The 26,832-nt window shown below is 44.8% G+C and overlaps 1 protein-coding gene across 1 annotated transcript; it reads right to left on the bottom strand.

Annotated features, from left to right (window-relative positions):
• Positions 1 to 1,140: 1,140 nt before the first annotated feature.
• LOC140734383 (prenylcysteine oxidase 1-like) lies at positions 1,141 to 26,832 on the bottom strand. The gene is made up of 6 exons (XM_073058263.1): positions 26,504 to 26,832; positions 22,048 to 22,254; positions 18,948 to 19,122; positions 16,240 to 16,451; positions 8,043 to 8,195; positions 1,141 to 7,406 (listed from the first exon to the last, which is right to left on the bottom strand). The coding sequence occupies exons 1-6, from the start codon at positions 26,604 to 26,606 to the stop codon at positions 6,769 to 6,771; spliced, it is 1,488 nt and encodes a 495-aa protein (XP_072914364.1). The 5' UTR covers positions 26,607 to 26,832; the 3' UTR covers positions 1,141 to 6,768.

The raw sequence follows: 26,832 nt of genomic DNA, 5'->3' as shown, positions 1-26,832 counted from the left end.
TTAGTTAGCTCCGTCTTGGGTACTGGCCTCCGTAGTATCCAAGACATCTTCAAGGAGCGGTGTCTCAGAAAGGATTCCCCCATCACTCAGGACATGCCGTCTTGTTATTGTTACCATAAGGAATGCCCTTTTCTCACTGTCACCATCAGATAGGAGGTACAGAAGCCTGAAGGTACACACTCAGCAATTCAGGAACAGCTTCTTTCCCTCTGCCATCTCATTCCTAAATGGACATTGAATCCATGAACACTACCTCACTTTTTTATATTTCTGTTTTTGCACTATTTTTAATTTAACTATTTAATATACACATATACTTACTGTAATTTACATTTTTTTCAATATTATTATGTATTGCATGGTACTGTGCCTCTAAATTAATAAATTTCATGGCATAGGCTGGTGATATTAAACCTGATTCTAATGATTGATGGTGTCTTATTGGGTGGTTTGAGTATCACAAAGTTGCCGATCTGGGAATTTCATGGACAACAGAGTTTACAGATAATGGGGCAAAAACAAAAACCATCCAGTGAGCAGCAGTTCTGGGCAAAAGCGCCTTGTTAATGAGCGATGCCGATGGAGAATGGCCAGATTGGTTGAAGCTGACAGGAAGGTGGCAGTAACTCAAATGACCATGTACTATAACAGTAGTGTGCAGAAGAACATTTCTGAATGCACAACACGTCGAACCAGCAGAAGACCACACTGGGTTTCACATCTGTACCTAACAAAACAGCCACTGAGTACATGTCTGCAGCTTACTGCACTGTTAGATAAAGGCCCAACGAAAGCTAAAGGAACGGCACCTCATCTTCTTCCTGGACAAACTTCTGAACCCAGTGTCAAACTCCACAACTCAGGCTACTCAGTTTATCTGCTACATCAGAACTTATCCATCGTCTGTGACAGAGTCTGAGTGTTATTTTTTTTCCACCTTCTTTATCAGAGTCTGAAATAGCTCTGTATTCAAAGGGATGAAGCTACATCAGTGTTTGCAGTTACTCACCCTGAACAAGCCAAGAATTTATTTTGGGAACATTAGGAAGTATGGTTCATCTCGACAGCTGACTCAATTTATCAAAAGCAAAGTGATGCAAAGTGTTTCCAGGAGAAATGATGAGGGTTACGGCTACTGACAGCTTCTGAAAGAAATTTATTGCAAAAGAATTGGAACCAGAGCAGATTTACAATGTGCATGAAACTTGAAATGTTTACTGACAAGGACTTTCGCAATCCAGGCCAAATGACTTGGCAAAAGGGAGGAGGATACAAGTGCAAATGATTCTCAAGAACTCAAACACTGTGCAAGTGGCAAAGTGCTTGGTTAAAGGAACTGAAAGTATTATTTAATTTCTTTTTACTGAGATACAGTCCTTCAAGCCAGACCATCCAGCAGTCCTGATTTGAGACCCGACGCAGACTGGGAGACCGTTTTGCTGAACACCTACGCTCTGTCCACCAGAGAAAGCAGGATCTCCCAGTGGCCACACATTTTAATTCCATGTCCCATTCCCATTCTGATATGTCTATCCATGGCCTCCTCTACTGTCATGATGAAGCCACACTCAGGTTGGAGGAACAACACCTTATATACCGTTTCGGTAGCCTCCAACCTGACGGCATGAACATTGATTTCTCTAACTTCCGTTAATGCCCCTCCTCCCCTTCTTACCCCATCCTGATTTATTTGTTCCCCCCCCCCTTTTTTTCCTCTCTCTGCCCATCACTCTTTGCCCGTTCTCCATTTCTCTCTGGTGCTCCCCTCCCCCATTCTTCCTCCCTAGGCTTCCCATCCCATGAGTCTTTCCCTTCTCCAGCTCTGTATCCCTTTTGCCAATCACCTTTCCAGCTCTTGGTTTCCCCTCCCCCTCCTACTTTCAAATCTCTGACTATCTTTTCTTTCAGTTAGTCCTGACGAAGGGTCTCGGCCTGAAATATCGACAGTGCTTCTCCCTATAGATGCTGCCTGGCCTGCTGAGTTCCACCAGCATTTTGTGTGTGACCTGAATTAATCCTAGCCTAATCATGGGACAATTTTCAATGACCAATTAACCCACAGACCTGTAGGTCTTTGGACTGTGGGAAGAAACCAGAGCACCCAGAGGAAACTCACGCGGTCACAGGGAGTACGTACAAACTCCTCGCAAGCAGTGGTGGGAATTGAACCCAGGTACCGTGCTTCCCCATATTAATATGCTGGGGGAATATTTCATCTAGATGCAAGCATGGGCGAGCTTGCTACTTGCTCTTTCGATGGTGGTGCAACAGTGGTCGATATGTGTTTTAATAAACTAACAACAAGAATTAAAAGTAATGCTCCTGATGCGTCCTGCATTAATCATGGATACACTCCCTACTATTGCCTAATATAATCAGAAGTCAGCTGCATTCAGCTGCCACTTTAAGTGCATCCAACCACTCATCTTACTTAATATAGCCTTTACATAAGGCAAGCAAAAGACACTGAAATCTTTAAAGGGTAAATATTAGCTCTATTTGTCACAAGTATATTGAAACATCAGAACTTACAGTGAAATGCATCATTTGCATCAACAGCCAACACAGTTCAAGCAGGTGCTGGAGCAGCCTGCAAGTGTTGCCATATTTCTAGCACCAATGTAGCATGCTAACGACTGACTACCCCTAACTAGTACGGCTCTTGGACAGTGGGAGGAAACTGAAGCACCCAAAGGAAACCCAAATGGTCACAGCAAGAGCATACGAGCACAAAATACTCTGCAGATGCTGGGGTCAAAGCAACACGCTGGAGCAACTCAGCAGGTCGGGCAGCATCCGTGGAAACGAATAGTCAACATTTCGGGCCGAGACCCTTCGTCAGGACTGAAGAGGGAGGGGGCAGGGGCCCTTTAAAGAAGGTGGGGGGAGGGTGGGAAGGAGAAGGTGCCAGGTGAAAAACCAGGAAGGGGAAAGATTGGGGGCGGGAGGGGAGGTGAAGCAGGGAGGGGATAGGGAGCAGAGGTGAAGAAGGAATGTAAGGGGAAAGCAGTATGGGTAGTAGAAGGAGGCAGAACCATGAGGGAGGTGATAGGCAGCTGGAGGAGGAGGCAGAGTGAAACTGGGATGGAGGAAGGGAGGGGGAGGGAATTACCGGAAGTTGGAGAATTCTATGTTTATGCCAAAGGGCTGGAGACTACCCATACTGTATCTGAGGTGTTGCAAACTCTTTGCAGACAGCGATGGGAATTGAACCCTGATCTTCCCGTTGCTGAGATTCATCAGCCTGTAACTTTAATCCATTTATCACTACCTGCAAAAATCGTTTGACCTGTTGACTGCTCTCAGCATTTTGTCTTTCTGTTAATTGGCTTCTAATTACTGCAGTTGGGGAGGAGGTACAGGATCCTGAAGACCTACACAAGGAGTAGAGTGGCATGGTAGTGTAGTAGTTAACGCAACACTTTACAGTACCAGTGACCAGGGTTCAATTCCCGCCACTGCCGGTAAAGAGTTTGTATACTCTCCCCGTGGGTTTGCTCCGGGTGCTCCGGTTTCCTCCCACGGTCCAAAGACATACCTGTTGACAGGTTAATTGGTCATTGTAAATTGTCCCGTGATTAGGCTAGGATTAAATCGGGGGACTACTCCGTGGCATGGCTCGAATTCCGTGCTGTATCTCAATAAATAACTAAATTTAGGAACAGCTTCTTCCCCCAGTCAGATTTCTGAATGGCCCTCCTTTACTTTGCACAATATATTTATTTTGTCATTAATAGTAATTTTTATGTCTTTGCACTATACTGCTGCTGCAAATCAACAAATTACATGACACAAGTGAGAGATTCTCCCTTGGATGATTAAAAAGTTTGCCAACAGGGATAATTAAGCAATTATGACTATTTTAGTAACAAAATAATCCTGAAGGCAGGCTTGCATGTAAACATCAGGAGCTTAAAGAATGGACACATATTTTTGTTATTTAAAAAAAAGCACCAAGACAAATAAAATGGCACCAAAGTCATGAAAACAATTTAAAAAAACAACTAAAATGCTGGAAATACTCTGCAGTTCAGGCAGCAGCTATGGAGTGAAAAAAAAGTTAATGGTTTATTTTGATAGCTTTCCTCAAGATAGTGTGGAAAAGCCATCTCCTTGAAATGTTATCTTCTGTTTCTCACACCAGATGCTGCCTGAACTGCTGAGTATTTCCAGTACCTGTTTCTATACAAAGGCACCTGTAGCTGCTAAAATCCCAAGGAGTTGGAGACGGTAGAAAGAAATAACTATCGTCCTGATCCCTATAGACCCATTCACAAACTCCAAACATTCATCATTAATGAAGTGATTATTGCCTTTTGTCACAATGAAACAGCAGCAGCCAATTTATGCAAATCTGTTTCATTGATGTTGAATATTGACTATGGGAAGACACTCCTTTTTTGAGTTTTTTTTTAAAAAAACAGAATTAATCCCCCTCCAAACAGAGTTCTTCTCAGTTTTATATCACACCCAAGAATGACTCAGTCTCAGTGCAGGCAAAAAGTTCAAATTCATTATGCTGACAAGATCCAGATACTGAAAGGTGTAAAACAATTCAACCCAGCCATCTACAAAGGACAAACTAGTAAGATGGACGAGCACTATGGACGAAACGTCTCTCGTATTGGTGCTCTTCGCCCTTCTCACCTTCTGGAATCCAGCTGCACACCAGTTGCTTTACCCACACGGTAATGTAGCCGGTAGTATGGCAGCATAGTTGTCAGTGTAACGATTAACAGCACCAGCAAACACTGATCAGGGTTCAATTCCTGCTGTTGCCCATAAGGAGCTTGTACATTCTCCCCGTGACTGTGCAGGTTTCCTCTGGAAGCTCTCATTTCCTCCCACGTTCCAAAGATGTACTGGACAGGTCAGGGTTAGAGAGTTGTGGGCATGCTACGTTGGTGCCGGAAGCACGGTGACACTTGTGGGCACAATCCTTGCTGATTGGATTTGATGGAATCCATAAGACACAGGTGCAGAATTAGGCCATTTGGCCCATCGACCCATTTCACTGTAGGTTTTGATGTTTTGTCAAATAAAACTAATCTTCTCTTTACTTGCTAAGTCAAACAAAAACACAAACTCCAACATTGTTGTCTCTTAACACTATAGTCCCCTACAAGCTCTTCCTAAATTTCCTGCCCTGCTATCTGTCTCTTCAAGATCCTCCTTGACTGACTCCCATGACTTCATTCCAGTGAACTGTCAGCAGTCCCCTCATTATATTCTTTACATGAAGCAACAAGATCAAACCGTGGTTGTGGCCTGTGTGGGGAAAGAGGTTTTCTATTTAATCTGGTACATTGCATGCAGGAGTGCCCACATGCTGATGATACGCTGTTGCAAATTATCTTAATTTCCTCCGTTAGCAAAACCCATGCACCCAGCTCTGAGTATAATGTGCTTTCCTCTGAACAAGTCGTACTGTAGGGTAGGCTAAAGTTGTGGAGAAGAAACAAGCACAGGCATCTAAATACATTAACAGAGTGAATATTTCTTCCAATATTTCAAAAATAGTCAAAATACCATTGAAAAGAGCAAAAAAGAATTAATGTGGACCAGCAGAGACTCCATTACTGACATAAACACTTGGATCAATTACAGAGTCAGAGTCATACAGCCCTTTAGCCCATCATGTCCAAACTAACAAGCACCCATCCAAACTAATCCTATATGCCAGTACTCGGCCTGTGACCTTCTAGCCCTTGACAATTCAGGCGTTCAACAAGGTACTTTTTAAAATGTTGTGAGTACCTGCCTGTACCACCAGATTATAGATTGCAACCAACATCTGGCTGAAAGAAATTCTCCCTCAGATCACCTCTACCCATCTTATTCCACACTTTACACCCATGTCCTCCAGCTATAAAAGTCTCTGTTATGGGGAGATATTTCTCACTATCCACGTTTATGCTCTCCTAAGTTTGTCCATCTCAGTCAGGTCCCACTCCTGCTCCAAGAACAACAAACCCAGTTCCACACTCGATATTACAGAGGGGATCTAGAGGCACAGGACTCCAGGGATGACACCAAGGATGACGACAGAAGTTCTAAGCAGCAGGAAATTCTGGACAGGCTGAAAGTCTTTTTGGACAGGGAGGTTTACAGGAAAAATTTTAGAGTCTTGGGATTAAGAAGAATTGACGAGGAGAAGGATATTTCTTTCATGAGGGAAGTTTGAGACTAGACAGGAAATCAATAGTCTATCCAGTAGGGATTTCTCGTGAAACTTTGTCTACATAGGGTTGATAAAGCAGAAGTTCCTCCCACAGGTGTGTCTAGCACTAGAGGGCACAGCCTCAGAAAAAAAAGGACGCTTTAGAAAAGATTAGGAATTTCTTTAGCCAGATGGTAGTTAATCTGTGGGATTCAATGCCATAGGCAGATGTGGAGACCAAGTCATTGGGTATATTTAAAGTGGAGATTGATAGGCTCTTGATTAGTAAAGACATTTATGGGGCAAAGGAAGGGGAATGGAGTTGGGTGGAAAAATAAATCAGGTATGATCAAATGGCAGAATGGACTCGATGGACTGTATTGCCTAACTCTGCTCCTATGTCTTAAGGTCTCCACAGGGACTGAGCAGCATTAATGAGGGCAAGAGGTTTGTTCAGAGTGCCAACACCTGCACAGGACAAAGGGCAGTACAGTCTTTTCCAGTGCTGTGACTTTCAGTGTAATTCAGTGCAAACGTAACCCATTTCTTTAGGTGAAAGCAAACATCCAGTACAGAAAACGCCTCAGAGCTTTTCAGGTCAGCTCTGGTCAGAGTTCGACCTTAACTTCTCGTGACACCTCTTGGTCAATCTTGTCCAGCTGCCTGAACCAGCGGTGGTGGGCGAGTAGGGCGCCATTCTTGGCAGCAATGGCCATCATCTCGAGGGTGCTGGCTGCCCATTCAATGGCATTGAGGTGGTAAATCTGGTCGTGGAGGATGAAGGGCGGCATCCGATCGTCAGGGCTGTAGCGTGGGTGGGCAAGCCACTGGGCCTCGCGCACAGCAGCCCAGGATGGGAAGAGGTGCCTTAGCCGCTTCTCGCCCAGGGGCTCGGGCGACAGCACCTTCCAGACCCGGGCAGGGGATACCCCCCCTGTGATGGGTGTTGAGACACTGGCACCCAGGATGAAGTTGCCCGAGTACACGGTGGTGCCGATGGTGGTGGGACGGAAAGGCCCAGCCCCATGGTAACTGAAGAAAGAAGCGTTTAAGTGGCCCTCCACCAGCGTGACAAACTTCTCTTGGTAGCGACCCCGAGCTACATCGATCGGCTGGGAGAAAGCCCGGAAATGGATTTCTGGATCGGAGCTGTGCAAGGGGACTGCAACAATGACGATATCGTACGTCCCATAGCCAGTGCTGGGGCCATCCAGGTAGTTCACTTCATAAATAGTAATCTCATCACCTGAAATTTAAGGAGAAATCACTAAATCACAATAGAACACACTTTATTGTCCACTACCGTCCTTTTTCTCTTTTTTCATTCCCCACTCTGCTTCCCTTCTCACTCCTTCTCTTCTCCTTCCTTGCTCTCGTGTTCTGCTTATCACCTCCCTCTGGTTCCCCTCCTCCTCCCCTTCATCTCATGGCCCACTATCACCTCCTGTTTGATTCCTTCTTCTCTGGCCTTTCATCTCTTCCACGCATCCCCTCCCAGACTCTTCCAGAATGATCTGCATTAGAAATTATTTGTTGAAGGAACCTAATGGTTCCTAATGGGAACCTTGCCTCCCCAAACAGGTTTGATAGAGGTTAACTGCGGGGAAAGAAAGAAGGGAAAGGAAGTGATAAAGTTGTTCTAATTGGATACTGCACGATCTCTGGGAGCTCAAAAGCCTTGACAATTCTATGGTTGCATATCGGCAAACACAAACCTGGATTTGAGGCGACAAGGAGTTTTGACAACATAACGATAAAGAGGCAATTAATGACAATCTATCCTCTGAATGGCAACTGCCCAAGGACAACGCCTTGCTTAGCTCCCAATAACTTTCCTCAGCCACACACATCACTGACCAGCTGCTGGAACAAGAGGACTCACCATTGCGACGAGGCCTCTTCTTCGCTTCTACGGAGGTGACCTTGCCTTTGATGAGGTTGACTTTAGCAGAGTAAAGCAGGCCCGAGCAGATGAGCTGGTTCCCGTCTTCCACAGACCACAGATCGGACTCTGTCTCTGACAGCGAGGTCATGCCTGCAGGTGGGACAAAGGCAGTGGTTTTTAATTCAACACCATTTATCATCTTTATACCTCCAATATGCAGGCTGAGGATTCAAGCCTCACTACTGAGATGTGAGCGTACATATTTACCCTAATATTGTGGGTACAGCACTGAATTCATGGTGCACTGTCAGACAGGATGTTAAGCAAGGAAAGAAAAATTTTAAAGAAAACTGAAATAAAAACTAAAATGTTGAAAACATTTAGTGGGTCAAGTAGAGTCCACAAAAGGTCATCAACCTGAAGCATGAATTTTCTTTCTCTTTTCACAAGTGCTGCCTGACCTGTTGACTACTTAAAGCATTCTTCGCTTGAACAATTAACTTTTACAACTCGAGAGATGGGGTGGAGATCCATCTCTACCAAAGGAGGTGTAAGGCACTCCTTCCCTCCGCTAGCCTGCAGCTCACCCTTGGTCAAGGTATAGCACCTGGTTAGATGCCAACCAGGGCCACGTGAAGTCCATAGGAACAACTGGTGGATGGTCACATGAGCAGCTGGTGCATATCACAATTACTGGCAGACAATCTCCAAAGAGTATTGATAATGGCTGGGGTTGCCTGTCCTGTAAATACACTGACCAGAAAGCGGCAATGGCAAATCACTTCAGCAGAAAAAGTTTCCAAGAACAATCATGGTCATCTAAAAGTCCACGACTAAGCACCTAACGAACAAACAGCTAACCAAATCCCTGCCTGCTCTCTTCAGTGGATGAGAAAAGATCGTAAAGATTCCACTGATGTTTGGGCCAATCTTTTCCTCTCAATCAAAGCTATTAATGAACAGGTTATCTGGTCATCACCAGTACCATACTGTGCACAGACAACCTGTCTGTTTCCTCCAACACAATATTGTGTAATCAGGTATTGACTGCAATGTGTTTCAGGAAATCCCAAGGTGTGCAAGGCATTCTGCTATATTAAACTTCCCTTTCCTTGTTGCTTAAAAGGGAGAGAAAGATCCTGTAATGCTGGTTAGTTATATGCTACCTAATATAGAGCTGTTTCTGTCTTTCCACACCTTATTCTATTTAATATTCATATAACATATAACCATATAACAATTACAGCATGGAAACAGGCTATCTCGGCCCTTCTAGTCCGTGCCGAACGCTTACTCTCACCTAGTCTCACCTACCTGCACACAGCCCATAACCCTCCTTTCCATATACCTATCCATTTTTTTTTTTTAAATGACAAAATCGAACCTGCTTCTACCACTTCTACTGGAAGCTCATTCCACACAGCTACCACTCTCTGAGTAAAGAAGTTCCCCTCGTGTTACCCCTAAACTTTTGCCCCTTAACTCTCAGCTCATGTCCTCTTGATGGAAAAAGCTCTCAATGGAAAAAGCCTCTCCACATCAACTCTATTTATCCCCCTCATAATTATAAATACCTCTATCAAGTCCCCCCTCAACCTTCTACGCTCCAAAGAATAAAGACCTAACTTGTTCAACCTTTCTCTGTAACTTAGGTGCTGAAACCCAGGTAACATTCTAGTAAATCTCCTCTGTACTCTATTTTGTTAACATCTTTCCTATAATTCGGTGACCAGAACTGTACACAATTCAGGAAGATTATATTTTCAGACTTTCCTTATAAGGTAGACAGAGGCTGATTCAATGCATTAGGTCTTCACCCGTTTATAGGGCTATCCTATTCCCTAAGTAATTTTTCCTTTAATCTACTCTCCACCATCCCTTTTACACCCCATAGATTCTACCACCCATCTACGCACCCACAAAATTAACAGTGGCCAATTAACATAAAAATCTACACATCTTTGGGATCTGACAGGAGCCCCTTGGTAAATGTACACATAGACAGCCCTCAAACTGAGGGTCACTGGAGCTGTTGCCATGCTCCACCATGCTACCTATACAGAAAGAAAAGTTTTGTACTCCAAAAACAGTTTGCATCACTGACTGAAACCCCAGAAAGCTTTACTGTCAATTAGAAGTGTAACTTAGCAAGCAGTTTGGACTTAGCGGATCCCACAACACAGCTTGAGTCGATAATCTATGTGTAATCTAGCTACTCCTGCAGTTAATATTGGCTAGGATACTGAAGAATGTAGGGAAAAAAAAAATCAGCACAGCATGGATTCTTTGGCTCACAAAGTTGTGCTGTCCCATATAAATCTACTCTACGACTCTACAATCAATCCTCCAGTTAGGGAGAACTTCCCTGTTCTTCAAAGCAAAGAGGTTGGATGGGGAGAAACAGTTAATTTTTCAGGTGAGAGGTCCCTTGACATAATCTGTGAGGCCTTCAACCCAATACACAAACTCTGCTCCCCTTTCCACAGTTACCATCCGAGTGCTTCTCCCGCATCTTCCGGTTTTAATTCAGGATTGGTTGAGTGGGCTGCAGGTCACTCTGGCTCTAACCTTCATGGTCCATTACAAACTGTTACGAATGTGCCACAACTCTGAGGGGCCAAAGGGTACAAAGTAGCCCCCTCCTTTTCGAGAATCGCAAGATCGCTATTAATTCGGGTCTGGGACCCAGGAAATGAGAGAGAATCCTCAAGGTTTTTGGAATGTGTCCTGGCCCCTCAGCGATACAAAGCCACGGATAACGGCCATTGTCTCTTGGAGACGGAATTGTGTATTGAGTACTGTACTATTCATTGAAGCCCTCAGGGGGTGACCTGAGTGAGCTGGTTGAGGGATTGCATCATCCCAACCTGATTGACATCTGAGACCCCGTGAGTAAGGATAAAAGAAGGTCTAGGGAACAACCCCTTTAGATGCACCAGGAGAAACGCTAGAAATCCCGTGACAGCGTTTAAGAGTGACAGCCGGTGGGGCCCGTGTGCGTCCTTTTCCTTGCCTGGGATTGGCGGCCGTACCATGGAAGAACGGCTTTAGCTAAAAGGAGAAACTAACACCAACGGAACTCTGGAAGGATCGACATCATAAAAAGGAAAAGCTGGCAAGTTTCAAAAAAATCCCTCTCTTGACTCCAACCAAAGGCTGCAGCCTGCATGAACGAAATGACTTTTTATATTTCCATCGGACAATACATTATCCCCTAGACAACGATAGAGCTTATTTCTTATTGATTATTATTATACCCGCACTTTTAGAGTTAGTATTGACAACATATATTATCTGTATGTTTGCATTGATATTATTTTTGTGTATTTTTACCAATAAATACTGTGGAAAATAGTACCATCAGACTTCAACAGACCTCTCTATCTTTGCTGGTAAGTGACCCAGTTACGGGTTTCGTAACAACTTGGGGTTCTCGTCTCGGGATTTGATACCAAATTGGGGGGCCAGTGAATCGGGCTTGTAAGTCCAAACTTGGATCTGGTTACGCGGGTAGCCAGACGGGAAACCAGCAAAGATGGACGTGGGTGAATTTATAGAAAACCCGATTCTGGGGGCATTAGAGGTGGCCACAAAGTCAGAATTAATAAATATTGCAAAAGGACTAAACCTCGCAGAGGTGAGGTTGCCGATGAAAAAGCGGGAGGTGCGGAGGGCCATAACTCAGTATTATATTGTGAAGAATGTGTTTTCAGCTGAGGTATTGGAAAATATCCCTGAAAAGGTACCAGCTAGTGGGACGGCTCAGTTAGAGTTGGAGAGATTGAGGCTGGACGCGGAACAGAGGAAGAGGGAGCATGAGCTCCAGCTAAAGGAGTTAGAGGTGAAAAGGGAGCAGGAAAGAGCTGAAAAAGAGCAGGACAGAGCTGAGAAACAAAGAGAGCATGAAATTCAGTTAAAACAGCTGGAAGCAGCTGAGAAAGAGAGGGAGAGAGCCGAGAAGGAGAGGGGGGCAGAGAAACAGAGGCAACATGACTTGGATATGGAGAAGTTAAGGCAAGAGCGAAGAGTTCAAGGGTCAGACCGAGAGGAGCGGTTTGATGTTAGTCGGGAGTTGAGGGTAGTACCTCCGTTCGAGGAGACGGATGTTGATAGTTATTTCTTGCTTTTTGAAAAGGTGGCAGTGAATCAGAAGTGGCCCAAAGAGCAGTGGGTGGCGTTGTTACAAAGTGTGATAAAAGGGAAGGCACAACGGGCATATGCGGCGTTGTCCATGGAGGAGGGGGAAGCGGAGAATTATGCCAAAGTAAAGGAGGCCATTCTCCGGACCTACGAATTGGTACCTGAAGCGTATAGACATAAGTTCAGAAATTTAAAGAAAGGGTGGAATCAGACATATACCAAGTTTGCCTATGAGAAGGGTGTGCTCTTGGATCGCTGGTGTACAGTAGAAATAGTGGAAGAGGATTTTTGGCGTCTCAGGGAGTTAATTCTGATTGAGGAATTTAAAGGTTGTGTTTCAGAGGATGTCCAGATGTATTTGAATGAGAAGCTGAATAAGTCCATCTCCGAATTTGCTAGGTTCGCAGATGAATATGCCCTAACCCACAAGACAAAGTTTTCCTCGAATAAAAGTTACCAGAGAGACCGTGGGAGCGGTAGAGAAAGCCCGCTGGCTGAGGCAGAGGTCCCGCCGGGAGCTAGTGGTAAGATTGAGGAGGAGAGGCAAGACGGCAGGAGAGTTCCTGGCTTGACCTGTTTTAATTGTGGAAAGGGGGGACATATTGCATCTAGATGCCTTGCTCCGAGGAAGGAGACAGGAAAATGGAGAGCAGCAGTCCCTATAGAATGTACCATGGTGATCAGTAAATCGACAAGAGAGCCCCAGGTAGACAGAGTACGAGAAGGGTCTGAGACATGTATGTCAAACGGAACCGTGTCTGTGAGAAAGGGAGACTCACCAGTTCCATTGCGGATCTGGACAGACACGGGAGCTGAACTGTCATTGATTAGCAGTAAGGTACTGGATTTTGGTCGCAAGACGGGAATGGTAGCTTTGAAAGGAATAGGAAAAGGGACCGAAGTGGTGCCGTTGCATAGGATCATTCTGAATTGTGAGCTGGTATCTGGACCAGTTGAAATAGGGGTGCGATCAGAATTCCCGAGAACTGACGTGGACGTCCTTCTTGGTAACGATTTAGCCGGTGGTAAGGTTTGGTCAGCAATGAAGCTGACGAGCCAGCCTGTGAGTGTTGAGGTCCCGCTCCTAGATTCCAAGATCTATCCCGCATGCACAATCACTCGCAGCATGTCGAGAAAGGCAGCTGAGAACGAGAGCAGTTTAAATCCGGCCAGTATCAATTTGGCCGAGACGTTTTTACCGACCCTGTACCACGAGGGTTTAGAGGGTGGTAAAACGAAGAGTAGTAAAGCGAAAGAGAGTAAGGGAGGGGAAGTAGACCTGCCCTTAGCGAGGAGAAAATTTATAGAGGCACGAAATAAAGATGAGAAACAGATAAAGCTGTTAAAAAGTCCAGGGTTGGACATGGATGATTTGTCTGGTTTGGCAGAACTGTTTGAAGAAGTTGAAAATTCTAAAGGTGTTCCCGATAATGAAGTGAGGGCAGTCCTAGATGAAAAGGATGCCCTTACCTTGAAGAAGTCTGCTGGGTTGGCAGATGAGGTTGTTTCAGCCCGCAGGGCTGAGTTTACTCCGGAAGGGAGTTGCCCAGAGAGTAGTTGGGAGGATCAGGGGAATTTAGAATTTGAAAAGGGTACGGGTATTGAAAGCCTGGAAGAGGCAAATGTCCCGTTTGAGTGTGTCCAAGATGTGGATGCACGTGGTACTGAACCTAGTAATGGAGCTCAGAAAAAGTCTGAGGTATTTGATTCAGTTGAAAAGGAATGCAGTCCTTGTGGGTCAGATGGACTTGGTTCAGTGAAGAAAGGGTTAACACCTTGGTAATAGTGGGAAGTGAGAATTCCCAGTTGTTTGTGTTCAAAGGTGTGTTAAAAGTTAGTGAGGAGATAAAAGGTGGTGATGTGAATCTTATTATTGAAGGAAAAGGGAAAAGTGTAGTTCCTAAATTGAAAGAAGAAAATTTAAAGCCTGGACTGGTGTCAGAAGCAGTAGCCAGGCTGAAGGGACAATGGCTTGTTAACACGGTGCCTGCGAATCAATTACAGTTTGATTTGGAATGTAAAGGTGCCCCACACGCTATTGTTATTCAAGAGTGTGGTGTGAAAAAGCAGAATTCGAAATGCTGTTTGAACAAAGAGGGATCGCTTGCATTGAGAACTAATAGCCTGAAGGGTCCTGAAGAGAAAACTAGCAACTTGCTTAAACTTAAAGAATTGTGTGGAAATTCGGAAAATGGTCTAAGTTTGGAACACATTGTTGATAAAATAACTCCTATGAAAGGCGCAGGCGAAAGCCTATTTCGCCATGGTGCACAAGCTCACCACGTGGGAGTTAACTGGAAAAGGGGCGAGGGTTGACGGGATGCCATTTTAACTGACAGGATCTGGTTTTAAGGGATTTCGACAAAGCATGTGAATAATAAAGACAACCCCCATGGAAGATTGACTGTTAAGTTTGTAAGTAACATAAAGATTAGTATTTGCATGAACTTTTGTAGTATACACATAAGCTAAGATCACAACTCTTTAGTTTTTGTTTGCTGAAGGAAAGAAATAAAAATAGGTGGTTATTAAATTGAAGTCTGATGCTACAAGACTTTAGTAAGGTACAAGATGTTAAGATATTAAACGAAGTGACAATGTAATCGGTAATTGTTTAGATGCTGAATTGAATGTATAACTGTATTACTCTGTAGTGAAAAAAAAACTTTTGTATTGTGTTAGATTCTAAAATCCTGTAAGACTCTGTATTACTTCGTTTTTACTGATGGTAAAAACACGTTGAAGAAAGGGGGTGTTACGAATGTGCCACAACTCTGAGGGGCCGAAGGGTACAAAGTAGCCCCCTTCTTTTCGAGAATCGCAAGATCGCTATTAATTCGGGTCTGGGACCCAGGAAATGAGAGAGAATCCTCAAGATTTTTGGAATGTGTCCTGGCCCCTCAGCGATATAAAGCCAAGGATAACGGCCATTGTCTCTTGGAGACGGAATTGTGTATTGAGTACTGTACTATTCAGTGAAGCCCTCAGGGGGTGACCTGAGTGGGCTGGTTGAGGGATTGCATCATCCCAACCTGATTGACATCTGAGACCCCGTGAGTAAGGATAAAAGAGGGTCTGGGGAACAACCCCTTTAGATGCACCAGGAGAAACGCTAAGAAATCCCGTGACAGCGTTTAAGAGTGACAGCCGGTGGGGCCCGCGTACGTCCTTTCCCTTGCCTGGGATTGGCGGCTGTACCACGGAAGAACGGCTTTAGCTAAAAGGAGAAACCAACACCAACGGAACTCTGGAAGGATCGACATCATAAAAAGGAAAAGCTGGCAAGTTTCAAAAAAATCCCTCTCTTGACTCCAACCAAAGGCTGCAGTCTGCATGAACTAAATGACTTTTTATATTTCCATCGGACAATACATTATCCTCTAGACAACGATAGAGCTTATTTCTTACTGATTATTATTATACCCGCACTTTTAGAGTTAGTATTGACAACGTATATTATCTGTATGTTTGCATTGATATTATTTTTGTGTATTTTTACCAATAAATACTGTGGAAAATAGTACCATCAGACTTCAACGGACCTCTATCTTTGCTGGTAAGTGACCCAGTTACGGGGTTCGTAACAAAACAATGTGCTCTGATATGGCAGGGGACAGGGAGAGCCAAGGCTTACACTGCACCAGCTTTGCATGAGGGCAGGGGGTTTTTGAGAAGATGTCTCCCGATTAACCATTTCTGCAGGATTGCTGCAGAAGGTCAATAAACATGCCCTGTTCAACACTGCCTGTACCTGGGGTTTCAAGTATTTCCAAGTCCGCATCATGATCAACCCTTGGTGATATTGTTGCCCCATTTTCATGCTAACTTTGGATAGAATCCCCCCAGTGGGAAGTTCAGGAACTGTGGCAGGGAGGGAGAGTAAGGGTTGGGCAACCATATTAGTTAAATAGCCATGGTTGGGACAGCTGCCCAAGTCGCAGCATCAACCTACAGGAGGTGGTCAAATGGCAGCAAATCAACAACCCCTCATCCACAATATATCTCTACTTGTATCTCAGGAACAACATACAAACACCATGAAATGTCTCTGTACCTATGAATGCATTGACATGGACACCTTCTCCATAGGTGAGCCTGATGATGGGACTGACCATCTCATCAATGAACCTCTGGCTGATGCCAGCGTCCTGCAAGGCTTCGTCAATGGAACGCTTGGTCAGCCGTACAAACTTGTCACCGCCGAGCACCTGCAGCATCTTCTCCATGGTGGTGAAGGAGTAGCCCATAGCCTGGTACTGGTAGATTCTGCAGGCAACAAATACGGATGTTTCAGTTTCAGAGGACAGCAAAATCACGACAGTTAAATCTCTCTTGCCGAAGCAGCGGCAATTTTCTTTTGCTTCTTTCAGTCCACTTCCTTCATTTGTGGCTCTTAAATCTGGGCAGCACAGTAGTGTAGTGGTTACAGCAATTACTTTCCAACACCAGCAGTTACTGATCAGGGATTGATTCCCACTCTGTCTTTAAGAGGTTTGAACAACGTCCCTGTGTCCCTGTGGGTTTCCTCCTGTTGACCAGATTCTTTCCACATGTCAAAGACATACAGTTAGGGTGAGTTGGCGGGGGCATGCTATGTTGATGCCTCAAGCCTGGCCACACTTGTGAGCTGCCCCCAGAACATCGCAAACAATGCATTTTGCTGCATGTTTTGATCGACGCACATGTGACAAATAAAATTAATCTCTTATCTTTACCTATCAATGTGATCCCCTCTAGTTTGGGTGAATATTTTAAGACTTCCATCTGCTCAGGTGACCTATTACTCATCCTTCTCTGAACACTTTGTGCTCAGTTTCTTGCATTCCTCCCATGAAGCCTGACGCAAATTTGAGGATTGATGCCTCACCAGATTAGACATGCGGCAGCTTTCTGGACAACAGTGTCACGAAACTGTACAGAGAGAAACAGACCCTTCAGCCCAATTCATCCATGCCAATCATGATGTCAATCTCTAGTAATCCCATCTGTCCATACTCAACTCCTTTCCTGTCCAAACACCTTCTAAATGCTGTAATTTTACCTGCTTACACCACATCTGTAGACTCACCACCCTCTGTGTAAAAAGCTTGACACTCAGATCTCCTTTGAACTTCTCCCCTCTCTCAGTAAACTTAGGCCTCTTGTTTCAAACCTTCTTCACTTCGGAGAAGGTCTATCCACCCTATCGAGCACACAATTTCAGCAACTCCCTATATTGATCCAGTTCCTGCTACATTTCCTCTGGACCCAACTTCCTTTGGCCTATTATCACCCTTTTGCATCATGGACTGTAATCACTAATCTCTCTCACTTTCCTGCCCTTCAAAGTTCAAAGTACATTTATTATCAAAGTATGTATACTTGAGAATAATCTTCCAACAGGCAGCCACAAAACAAAGAATCCTAAAAGAACCCATTTTAAAAAAAGACCTTCAAACACCTGATGTGCAGAGAAAAAAGATCACGCATACAATGAACACATGCAAATAGTGTTCTGAACTAAGTCCATAGAGACTAAGACAACTTAGTCTAGCTCAGCATAGAGCCATGCAGCAAGCTGAACCGGCCCGTCTCTCGCCTCCAGTCCCAACACAAATGAACATTTCAATCTGGCCCAGCCCCAGGTATGCCCTTCCTCCAAACATTCCCTGTTCTGATGAAAGATCATTAACCTGAAGCACTAACCCTGTTTCTCTCCCCACAGACACTGCCTGGTATGCTGAGTGTCTCCATTCCACCTGCTGGATTTACCCAGATGGGGGTATAATACTGCTCCTGATGACCCCAGTGTAGGCTTCTGTCTGTCCTCCTGCTCCTTGAGCCGTCTGTAGACTGGCTGGAGCACACAACTACAATGATCCTGGGAGGCAGCAATTACAAGCACCGTAGCTTCCGAGGAAGGACATTCCTCTCAGAACTGGTAATACCAGGCAAGGAAATCCTGGCCTTTTACTCTTCTATGCGTTGTTGGGACCATGTGGTGTTCTTACTGTTGGGGTGCCTTTGCCACGTGGGCTGCCATGAATTAGCAGACCGTAGCTCCTTCAGGGTGCGGAGGCACTGGCCATAAGGTCTCAGCCATAACTCTACGGCGAAACCCCACTCTCTGTGAGAACATGCCTTGTCCCTCTCACACTCTTACTCCAAACAGCCAGGTTACAGTGTGAATTTAAAACCACAATCTCTTGCATGGTGATCAACTAAACATTGCCAAGCCACCCCTGCTCCAAGAGCCATGAGAATAGGAAGAAACTATTTGGTCCTTTGGGTCTTTACCGTAACAGACTTGGATCATGGCTGAATTGGATCGTCTGTCCTAACACTACCTTTGGCTCCGTGACACTTATTCCCAGCCTGCAAATCTCTCCCAATGCCAGATTTTAAATGTACCGCTGACCCCCTGACGATAGATTCCAGCTCCCACACTCTCTGTGTGCAGTGTGCTCTCAGTGATCAAGTGCCCAGTGTAGGGCTAGAGCCTTTGGTCCATACCCCACATGTCCCCAGACCATTTCCTTCTGTTCTCTTCTAATTAATGTCTTTAATTAGTCTGCTCAAGGCCACTCTGTGCATCCAAGTTTCAGAATTTAACCCTTTCAGCAGTTCTATTGTTCCGGCGGCGTTAAGAGCAGCCCCTCCAAATCCCGTAGACCGGGAGGAAGGGGAAGAGATCTAGTGTTGGCATAGGGGCCAAAGCAGAAGTGGGTGAATGTGGCAGTTGTCTACACAAAGTTCCATGCTCTTGGTACTGATGACCCTTACCTCATGAAATTGTGTTGATAGCTTTCCAGCCACATCTTCGCCCGCAGGAAGTCAAAGCCGTATCGCCAGAGCAGCTTGATGAAGTTGACGATGAACCACTCACTCTCTTCGAACACAAACTGCTCCCCATCGTACACCGCCAGCAAGTTGTTAGGATGCTTGCGCTCCTTAAGGCCTTATGTGTCAGCAAACACAGGGAACATTGAGATTCTGGGACTGAAACCAATTCACTGTGCAGAAGCAGGCCATTTGGCCCCCACATTCCTGCTGTCCTATCTTCTTCCCCCCCACCCCATCCTTCCATTATATAATGTTGCCAAGCCTTGAGTGCCTGAGTTTCAGTGAGAGATTTGGCAACGGGGACTTCATTCCTCAAAGCACAGGAGACTGAGGGGTGATCTTATAGGGGGTGTACAAAACCATGAGGGGCTTTGATAGGGTGAATGCACCAAGTCTTTTTCCCCAGGGAAAGGAAGCCAGAAAGAAAAACACTAAAGGTCATAAGTTTAAGGTGAGAAGGGCAAGATTTAAAAAGGGACTGGAGAGGCTTTTTCGCCCAGAGAGTGGCACATATATAAAATGAGCTGGTCAAAGCAGGTACAATACACTTAAAAGGAATTTGGGTAAATATATGGATAGGCAAGGTTTAAAAGGGTATGGGCAGGACATAGACAAATAGGTCCAGCTTTAATGGGCACCTTTAATGAGATTGTTGAAAAGCCTATTTCCATGCTGTTTTTCTTTATAACTTTAAGTTTACTCCTCTCTCCTTCCTGTTGTTTATCTAGCTTTCTTTGCTACTTAGGACCCTGATGAAGTATCCCAGCACCAAATGTCGACTGTTTATTCAGCTCCATGGATGTTGCCTGACCTGCTGAGTTCCTCTCACTACAGGGGCCCCTTGGTTAATGGTAAGGCTCCATGGCATTAAAACAAAAGTTCGGGAACCCCGCTAGCATTTTGTGTGTGCTTACAATATCCATGTTTGCTGGCATAATAAAGCGAGGTGAAAAGGTAAGGGGTATACAGAGCGTGTGAAGCAGTGCTTGGGCAGGATTTGTGAGTGGGCAGTTGTAAGTGGCATGAGCAATTGTCCAGCTGGCAGAAAGAATGGTAGAAAGTTATTCTCTCGTTGCCATTCTGTACTGTTCCCTGCAACTACTACATTCTACTTTATAATCGATCTCTTGACAAGCAGTCAGAATTGGAAGAGTACTGAGTAGAAATGCAGGCAATCACACAACTAACAGATCAGAGTCCAGGTTGGGATCTAGTGTCTAGAAAGATTTGAATATGCGAGGAAGAATTTTAAATTCAGACCAGGAGCCAGAGAGTTCAGCTGGTGATAGTTTTGTGGGTTTCAGTGCATGTTAACAGTTGGGATAAATGCCTCATTTTTATGGAAGATGGAAGCTTGGAGTCTGGTGCAGAAGCTTCAAAATTAAGAATAAAGGATTCAACAGCAACTGGAGAGGCGATGTTATGGAGGTAACAACATGCAGACTTCATGGTGAAGAGTTATTAGTGTCAGAACATAGGGTAAAAATGTGGTGCAGAGGGGAAGAGAGGAAAGAAGGGAGTGGTAGTGATAGGGGACTCAATGAGGGAACAGACAGGAGATTCTGTGGACATGAACGGGACACCCAGATGGTATGTTGCCTCCCAGATGCCAGGGTCAGGGATGTCTCAGATTGCATCCACAACACTTTGGAGAGGGAGGGAGAGCAGCCAGATGTCTTGGTACATATTGGTACCAATGACATAGGAAGGAAAAGCAAAAAGGTCCTGAAAAGAGATTCTAGAGAGCTGGATAGAAAGCTGAGAAGCCAGACCTCCAGAGTAGTAATTTCTGGATTGCTGCCTGTGCCACAAGCCAGTGAGGGTAGAAACAGGATGATCTGGCAGATAAATGTGTGGCTGAGAAACTGGTGCAGGGGGCAGGGCTTAATTTCTTCTGGGGAAGTATGACCTGTTCAAAAGTGATGGGTTGTACTGAACCCAAGGGGCAACAATATTCTCACGGGCAGGTTTGTTAGAGCTGTTGGGGAGGGCTTAAACTAATTTGGCAGTGGGGTGGGAACTGGAGTGATGGGGCTCAGGATAGGACGGATAGTAAAAAAGTAAAGATAGCGTGCAGTCAAACTGTCAGGAAGGGCAGGCAGGTAATGGGACTTCACAGGGGTGCCAAGGTGTCTGTACTGAAGTTTGGCCATGATAAGCGAGTGGGCAATAATGTGGAAATGTGCAATTTCCCAGTTTGGAGAAAGAAAGAATGGTAGAAAGTTGTCTGTAAGTTGATATAGACTCGAGAGGTCAAATGCCTCCTACATCAAAAGTAGTACACCGAACTGGTTTAAAATCATTTGTTAAAGGCCAGGTTTGTTCTTCGTAAGGCTAGGGAGAAATCTAAAAGAGATGTTCTAGATTTGGAGAACCACTTTAAAAAGTGGAAATAATTTTCAGGGCTAAAGGGAAGAGCAGAGGTGTCAGGATTAAAGGAAGATCTTCTTCAGTCAGACAAGACAAGATCTGGCTGTCTTGTAAAGATCAAAAATAGCTGAACAGCAATGCGGCAGAAAAAAAAAGCAACATTATAAGGGAAACACAAATCCGATCTCGAGGGGGAGGAGGTTCATCAGGATGTTGCCTGGATTGGAGGACTTTAATTCTGGAGGGACATTAGGTAAGACTTGCAAACCCTAGAGTGAAGGCGGCCACAGCATCACTTGATAGAAGTGCTTAACGTTAATGGAGCCATAGTTTTCAAAATTTTGTTTGGCAGTCAAAATCTTGTTTCCCATTGTAGAAAAGAAGGAGTTTTAAAAGGAGATCTGAGGGATACATTTTTACACAGAGAATTGTCATTATGTGAAATGTGCTTCCAGAGGAGATAATGGTAGAATAAGATGTACAGTAATTATTAAGAGGCACCTACACAGACTATTAAATAGACAAGGTATAGAAGGGAATGGAGTAAATGCAGTCAGATGGATTTAGTGCAAAGAGATCTGAAGGCCAACGGACCTGTTTCTGTGCTGCATGACTCTAAAAAGCTGTGGAGTTCAGAATTGTTTTATGGGTGAGAGTTCCAGCAACTTACCCAGCAGCTGAACGAACTCCTTGATGTGCAGGCTGAGAGGGTGAATGGTTGCCCCTCCTATCTCGTGTTCCTGGCCACTGATAGAAGCCTTGGCCAACCGCCCTCCCACTGTCCCGCTCTCGTAAACATCGATATGTACGTTCTGTCCAAAATACTGCCTGAGGAAGTGGGCAGCTGACGCTCCGCCGATCCCAGCCCCGATCACAGCTGAAGGAGGCAGGAAAGAGAAAGAAAACTTGAGAGTCTGGTCACTCAAGCAGAGAGATGTCTAATGGATTAAAGACCACACTAGACCTGTTTGACAGGTGCACTCCAACAGCATGAACAGCAGGACCTTACATCACAGGAACAGACCAAACTAATCTATTTTACACAGCTAGCTCTTTGATAGAAATGGTACAGCTGTAAGATTATTGAACAATTAGCCTTGCTCCCTCACAGCTTCAGCGTTCTGGGTTCAACCCTGACCTCCGGTGGAGTTTGCACGCTCTCCCGGTAACTGCCTGCATTTTCCCAGGGTGCTCCATTTTGTTCCCACATCCCAAAGACAAGTTGGTTAGTAGGTCAATTGGCTGTTGTAAATTACCACTGGTGTAGGTGTGCGGCAGGAGGAAGAAGGGGCTGTTGGATATGAGAGAGAACATCAATTGTGGGAAAATGTGGAAGGGAATTAATGGGACTGCATTAACTCAATGGGCCAAATGACCTTGCATAGCATAAGGAAATATGAACCTTAAAAATTTCGGAGAGTCTATTCAGTTCATTTTGTATAGGATGTCTGTACAAAATCTCTTCTGTTAATCTCACTTCCACAGAGTCCTGAAAATTATTTCCCTTCTGCTATTTATTCACTTCCTCTTCAAGATCCTTTACAATTTCCCTTCTTTACTGTGCAGAGAACAATTACAGGTTCCCTCTACCTGCTGTTTCCTTTCAGCCTGGAAAACTTTTCATTTTTATTTTCTTTCGGAAGTTCCACTGAATCTGCCTCCACCTCCCTTCTCCATTACAGTAACTTGCTGCATTAAAAAATGCTGATCTCCTCCAAATGTTAGCCTTCCTGCCAATGAAAATAGCGTCTCTGTTTACTCCACCAAAAAAAAAGATTATTTGGTGCTGGCAACAAAATCCATTTCTGTTCACTGTATCCTAAACCCGAGATATTTTCTTCCAGAAATCACAGGATCTGGACTTTGTTTCCTGACTGTCCCTAATTATTATTGAACTGAGCCACTTCAGAGGTTAAGAGCCACTTTCATTGCTTTGGGTCAGGTGTCACATACAAGCAAGATATTGTAGGGAAGGCAGATTTCTTCCTCAATAAGCCATTAGTGGACAGCCTGGTTTTGCCCTTTTGCAACTGACTTCAATTCTCACTAAAAGTTTTATGGAACAAGCAGGTTTATTTTGATGCAATGTAGCTTTGGATCATCGACGGTGTGCATGTTCTGTCAGCTTTATCGGCTCAGCTCTTTCTGCATATCCTTGCAAAGTCCATAATCAGCACAACAACTTGTGTTTAGTAACTTGAAAAACAAAATGAATGCAAGATACAGGGGCCAGCAATACGGGTCTACTTAGTTTTACTTTAGTGAGGTGCGCACATATGATGTGGTGGCATAATAACATATGCCATTCACATACTTCTTACATATAACCTGTAGTTATATAAACAAAGAATGCTTAAGCAATGTATTTACAATATTACTGAAATATTATTGAAATATTAAATACACTACAACGATCCAAATGGCATGTTTTAACAGACCAGTGCCATCCTGCTAGAAGTAAAAAGGTGCATCCTGCAAACAGGATTTCCACCTTCCACTCCAGTGATTGTCACAGAGAATGAAACAGTCCTTACTGTATTGTCATACAACATTTCCACTCTCAGTGCAACCGGCACCAAGCACCATGTTCTGAATTTTTCTTGCTGTACTTTGCTTGTCCCCCTTGTCGTCTTTCTGCTCCATGTCCAGTTCGCCCCCTACTGCCTATCGACAGTTCGAGTGGAAAATGCTTCAGCCTCCATCTCCTCCACTCCGGAACTAAATCTAATCCTACATTAGTCATCGAGCTGCAGAACAACACTTGTCTATGAATTACCTAAGAAACCTGAGTCTCAAGTCAGTTCTGACTTGTTCACCGAAGCAAATGACTGAAGAGGCATTAGAATTAACATCCCAGAACTAAGGTCCTCTATCAATCCCAGCAACACCACACAATCCCTTACAATAAAGGCCTACAATGAGAACCAGTGGAAGGAGGATATACCTATATTTTAGATTCACCTCGAGAAAAGTGGACATCGCTGATAAAATTTACTTTCATCTTCAGTGTGTGAGACAGCCATTGGCCATCTGAGGAAAATACCTCAGCCTTCCCACAAAGCTTAGGGTCTACTGCACAGCAGTGATCCAGGTTTTCCTGTACACTTCTGAGTCACGGGCTTCATGCAGCAGATGCACAAACCCACTGCAGACACCTCAATAGCACTGGAGAGATATGGCCGCCACCATCTTCACAAAGCCCACTTGTCAGTTAGGCAAATCTATATCAGCGTCATCGCACCGGTCAACATCCCAGGACTGATGCTTAGGGCAGACACTGTCAGAAGTTACCAGGTGGACAGAGAACACCATTCAAGGGTATTCTGTGTGTCCTCCTGGTAGTATAACATCTCCATCATGTGGGAATCTCTGGCCACTCATGATGGAAAAGCAGGACCTGTCTCAGCACTGGGAGCAGAGTCCCTTTGCCTGGAGCACAAAGGATCCCAGTATAATAGTGGGCAGAGCGCACTATTTCCCAACCTATCTCAGGACATGTTTTCTTATTACAACCGTTAGGAAGGGCTGACACACACACACTCTCAACATTTGAGGAATTGCTTCTAGTCCTCCACCATCAGATTTCTAAATGAACGATGAACCAACTCATGAAAACTACAATAGACAGTAGGTGCAGGAGTAGGCCATTTGCCCCTTCTAGCCAGCACCGCCATTCACTGTGATCATGGCTGATCATAAACAATCAGTACCCCGTTCCTGCCCTCTCCCCTTATCCCTTGACCCCGCTATCTATAAGAGCTCTATCTCTCTCTTAAAAGCATCCAGAGACTTGGCCTCCACTGCCTTCTGGGGCAGAGCATTCCACATATCCACCACTCTCTGGGTGAAAAAGTTTTTCCGCATCTCTGTTCTAAATGGAACTACCCCTTATTCTTAAACTGTGGCCTCTAGTTCTAGACTCACCCATTAGCAGGAACATGCTTCCTGCCTCCAGCGTGTCCAATCCCTTAATAATCTTATATGTTTCAATCACTACCTTACTGTTGAATTTAAAACTTTACATATCTTTATTGTAATGTATAGTTTTAAAAATGCATTGCACTGTAATGCTGTCACATTTTGAGATATACAGTATGTCAGTGATTTTAAACCTGATTCTGAGTCTAAATAAAAGGCTAGATTTCAAACTGCCACCCTCACCCACTTCATCGAACTCCGTTTGCTCCCTGGACTGTGGCACTGACACTGACACACACACAGTCCCCGGATCTGTAGTGACAGTATATTTCCCCACCCTCCAGGGATGCCCCTTGGAGAAAACCAGCACCACATCATCCGTGAAGGGGCAAAGCCCCATCATCACACTCCTCACACCCAGAACACATTCTCTCCCGCTGTTTGCCTCTGCCACCGCACTGAACGGCGGCTTCTGTCACAGCCGGCAAGCTCACAGCCCAGTTGGTTAGTCTCTGCGGTTTGCATCAAGCCGGGATTGAACCTGGTTTAATGAACGGAAGGAAAGTCTGTTAGCAAAACTAGATACTGTATACCAGAGAAAGAGGCGCCAAGCCGGCGACTAAACAAACGTGTGTAAAGTTGCCGTGGTTAGACAAAAATTATCGGGCCCAGCAACAATACTTCAGACAAAACTGCTGGGGTTTATTAGTGGTGGTTTGTCCAAAATCCTTCCTCCTGGTGTTTTTTTGTGGTAGATTTCCCCTGTATCTAATGTTTTTGCATTTATTTTCAACGATAATCCGGCTGGAGGGCAACTGCCGTATAGACTTTTAACAAAGCCTTCCAACTTTAACCTCTAGTTAAGAGGTCAGTGCCTGGTACAGTGATTACCACCGCGGTTCTGATTGCCCTTTCTCATTGCTCCTTCATCTTTGCCCTGTCTGCAATATGCGTCCAGTCAGAGACAATAAAATCTGAACAATTAAAATATTTGTCCATCTCTCCACACGGGCCTCGACCAGACGACAGATCCCAGCGCTATTTTTAGTTTCCAATGCAATTCCAGTGTGAATAGGAATGAGAGACAGAGAGATTCAACGTCCCAGTCGGCTCACGTCTTTGCGCTGTAATCAGTCCAAAGAACAGATTGTACCGGAGAAATGATTCAGCAGCGCGCTTTACCCATGCAATAACTGATAGGCCTTTACCTATTCTCTCTGGAGGTGGTGTGTCTGAGTTGGAGGTCTCTGTGCCGGCTTTGCCCAGCCAAACGACGAGAAAAAACAGATTCAGCTCTCCAAACTTCACCATTGTTAACTTCCTGTGTGTTGAATGATACCAAGTCCAACCCACAGGGTGTAGCCCCTGTGGCTCTTAAAGCTGTAGGCCTCCTGGATAGGGTGTCAACGAGAGACTGAACGGGCTAGGGGCGTTGACCGATCTCTTCCTGCTGACGTCCCGAGTATTTCAGTCGAACTCTGTTCAAACGTTTGACAGACTGGCAACTTTTCCAGTCGATGAGCGCTAGGACCTTTCG

The sequence above is a fragment of the Hemitrygon akajei genome, chromosome 1 (genome assembly GCF_048418815.1).
Source record: "Hemitrygon akajei chromosome 1, sHemAka1.3, whole genome shotgun sequence".
NCBI lineage: Eukaryota > Metazoa > Chordata > Chondrichthyes > Myliobatiformes > Dasyatidae > Hemitrygon > Hemitrygon akajei.
This window is presented reverse-complemented; position numbering and strand designations above follow the sequence as displayed.

Coding starts and splice junctions, on each gene's coding strand:
- LOC140734383 (XM_073058263.1), bottom strand. CDS start 26,606: ATGGTGAAGTTTGGAGAGCTGAATCTGTTTTTTCTCGTCGTTTGGCTG. Junction 19,123..22,047: donor GGAGTTCGTTCAGCTGCTGG/GTAAGTTGCTGG, acceptor CTGACACATAAG/GCCTTAAGGAGCGCAAGCAT. Junction 8,196..16,239: donor CCATGTCAATGCATTCATAG/GTACAGAGACAT, acceptor TCCCACCTGCAG/GCATGACCTCGCTGTCAGAG.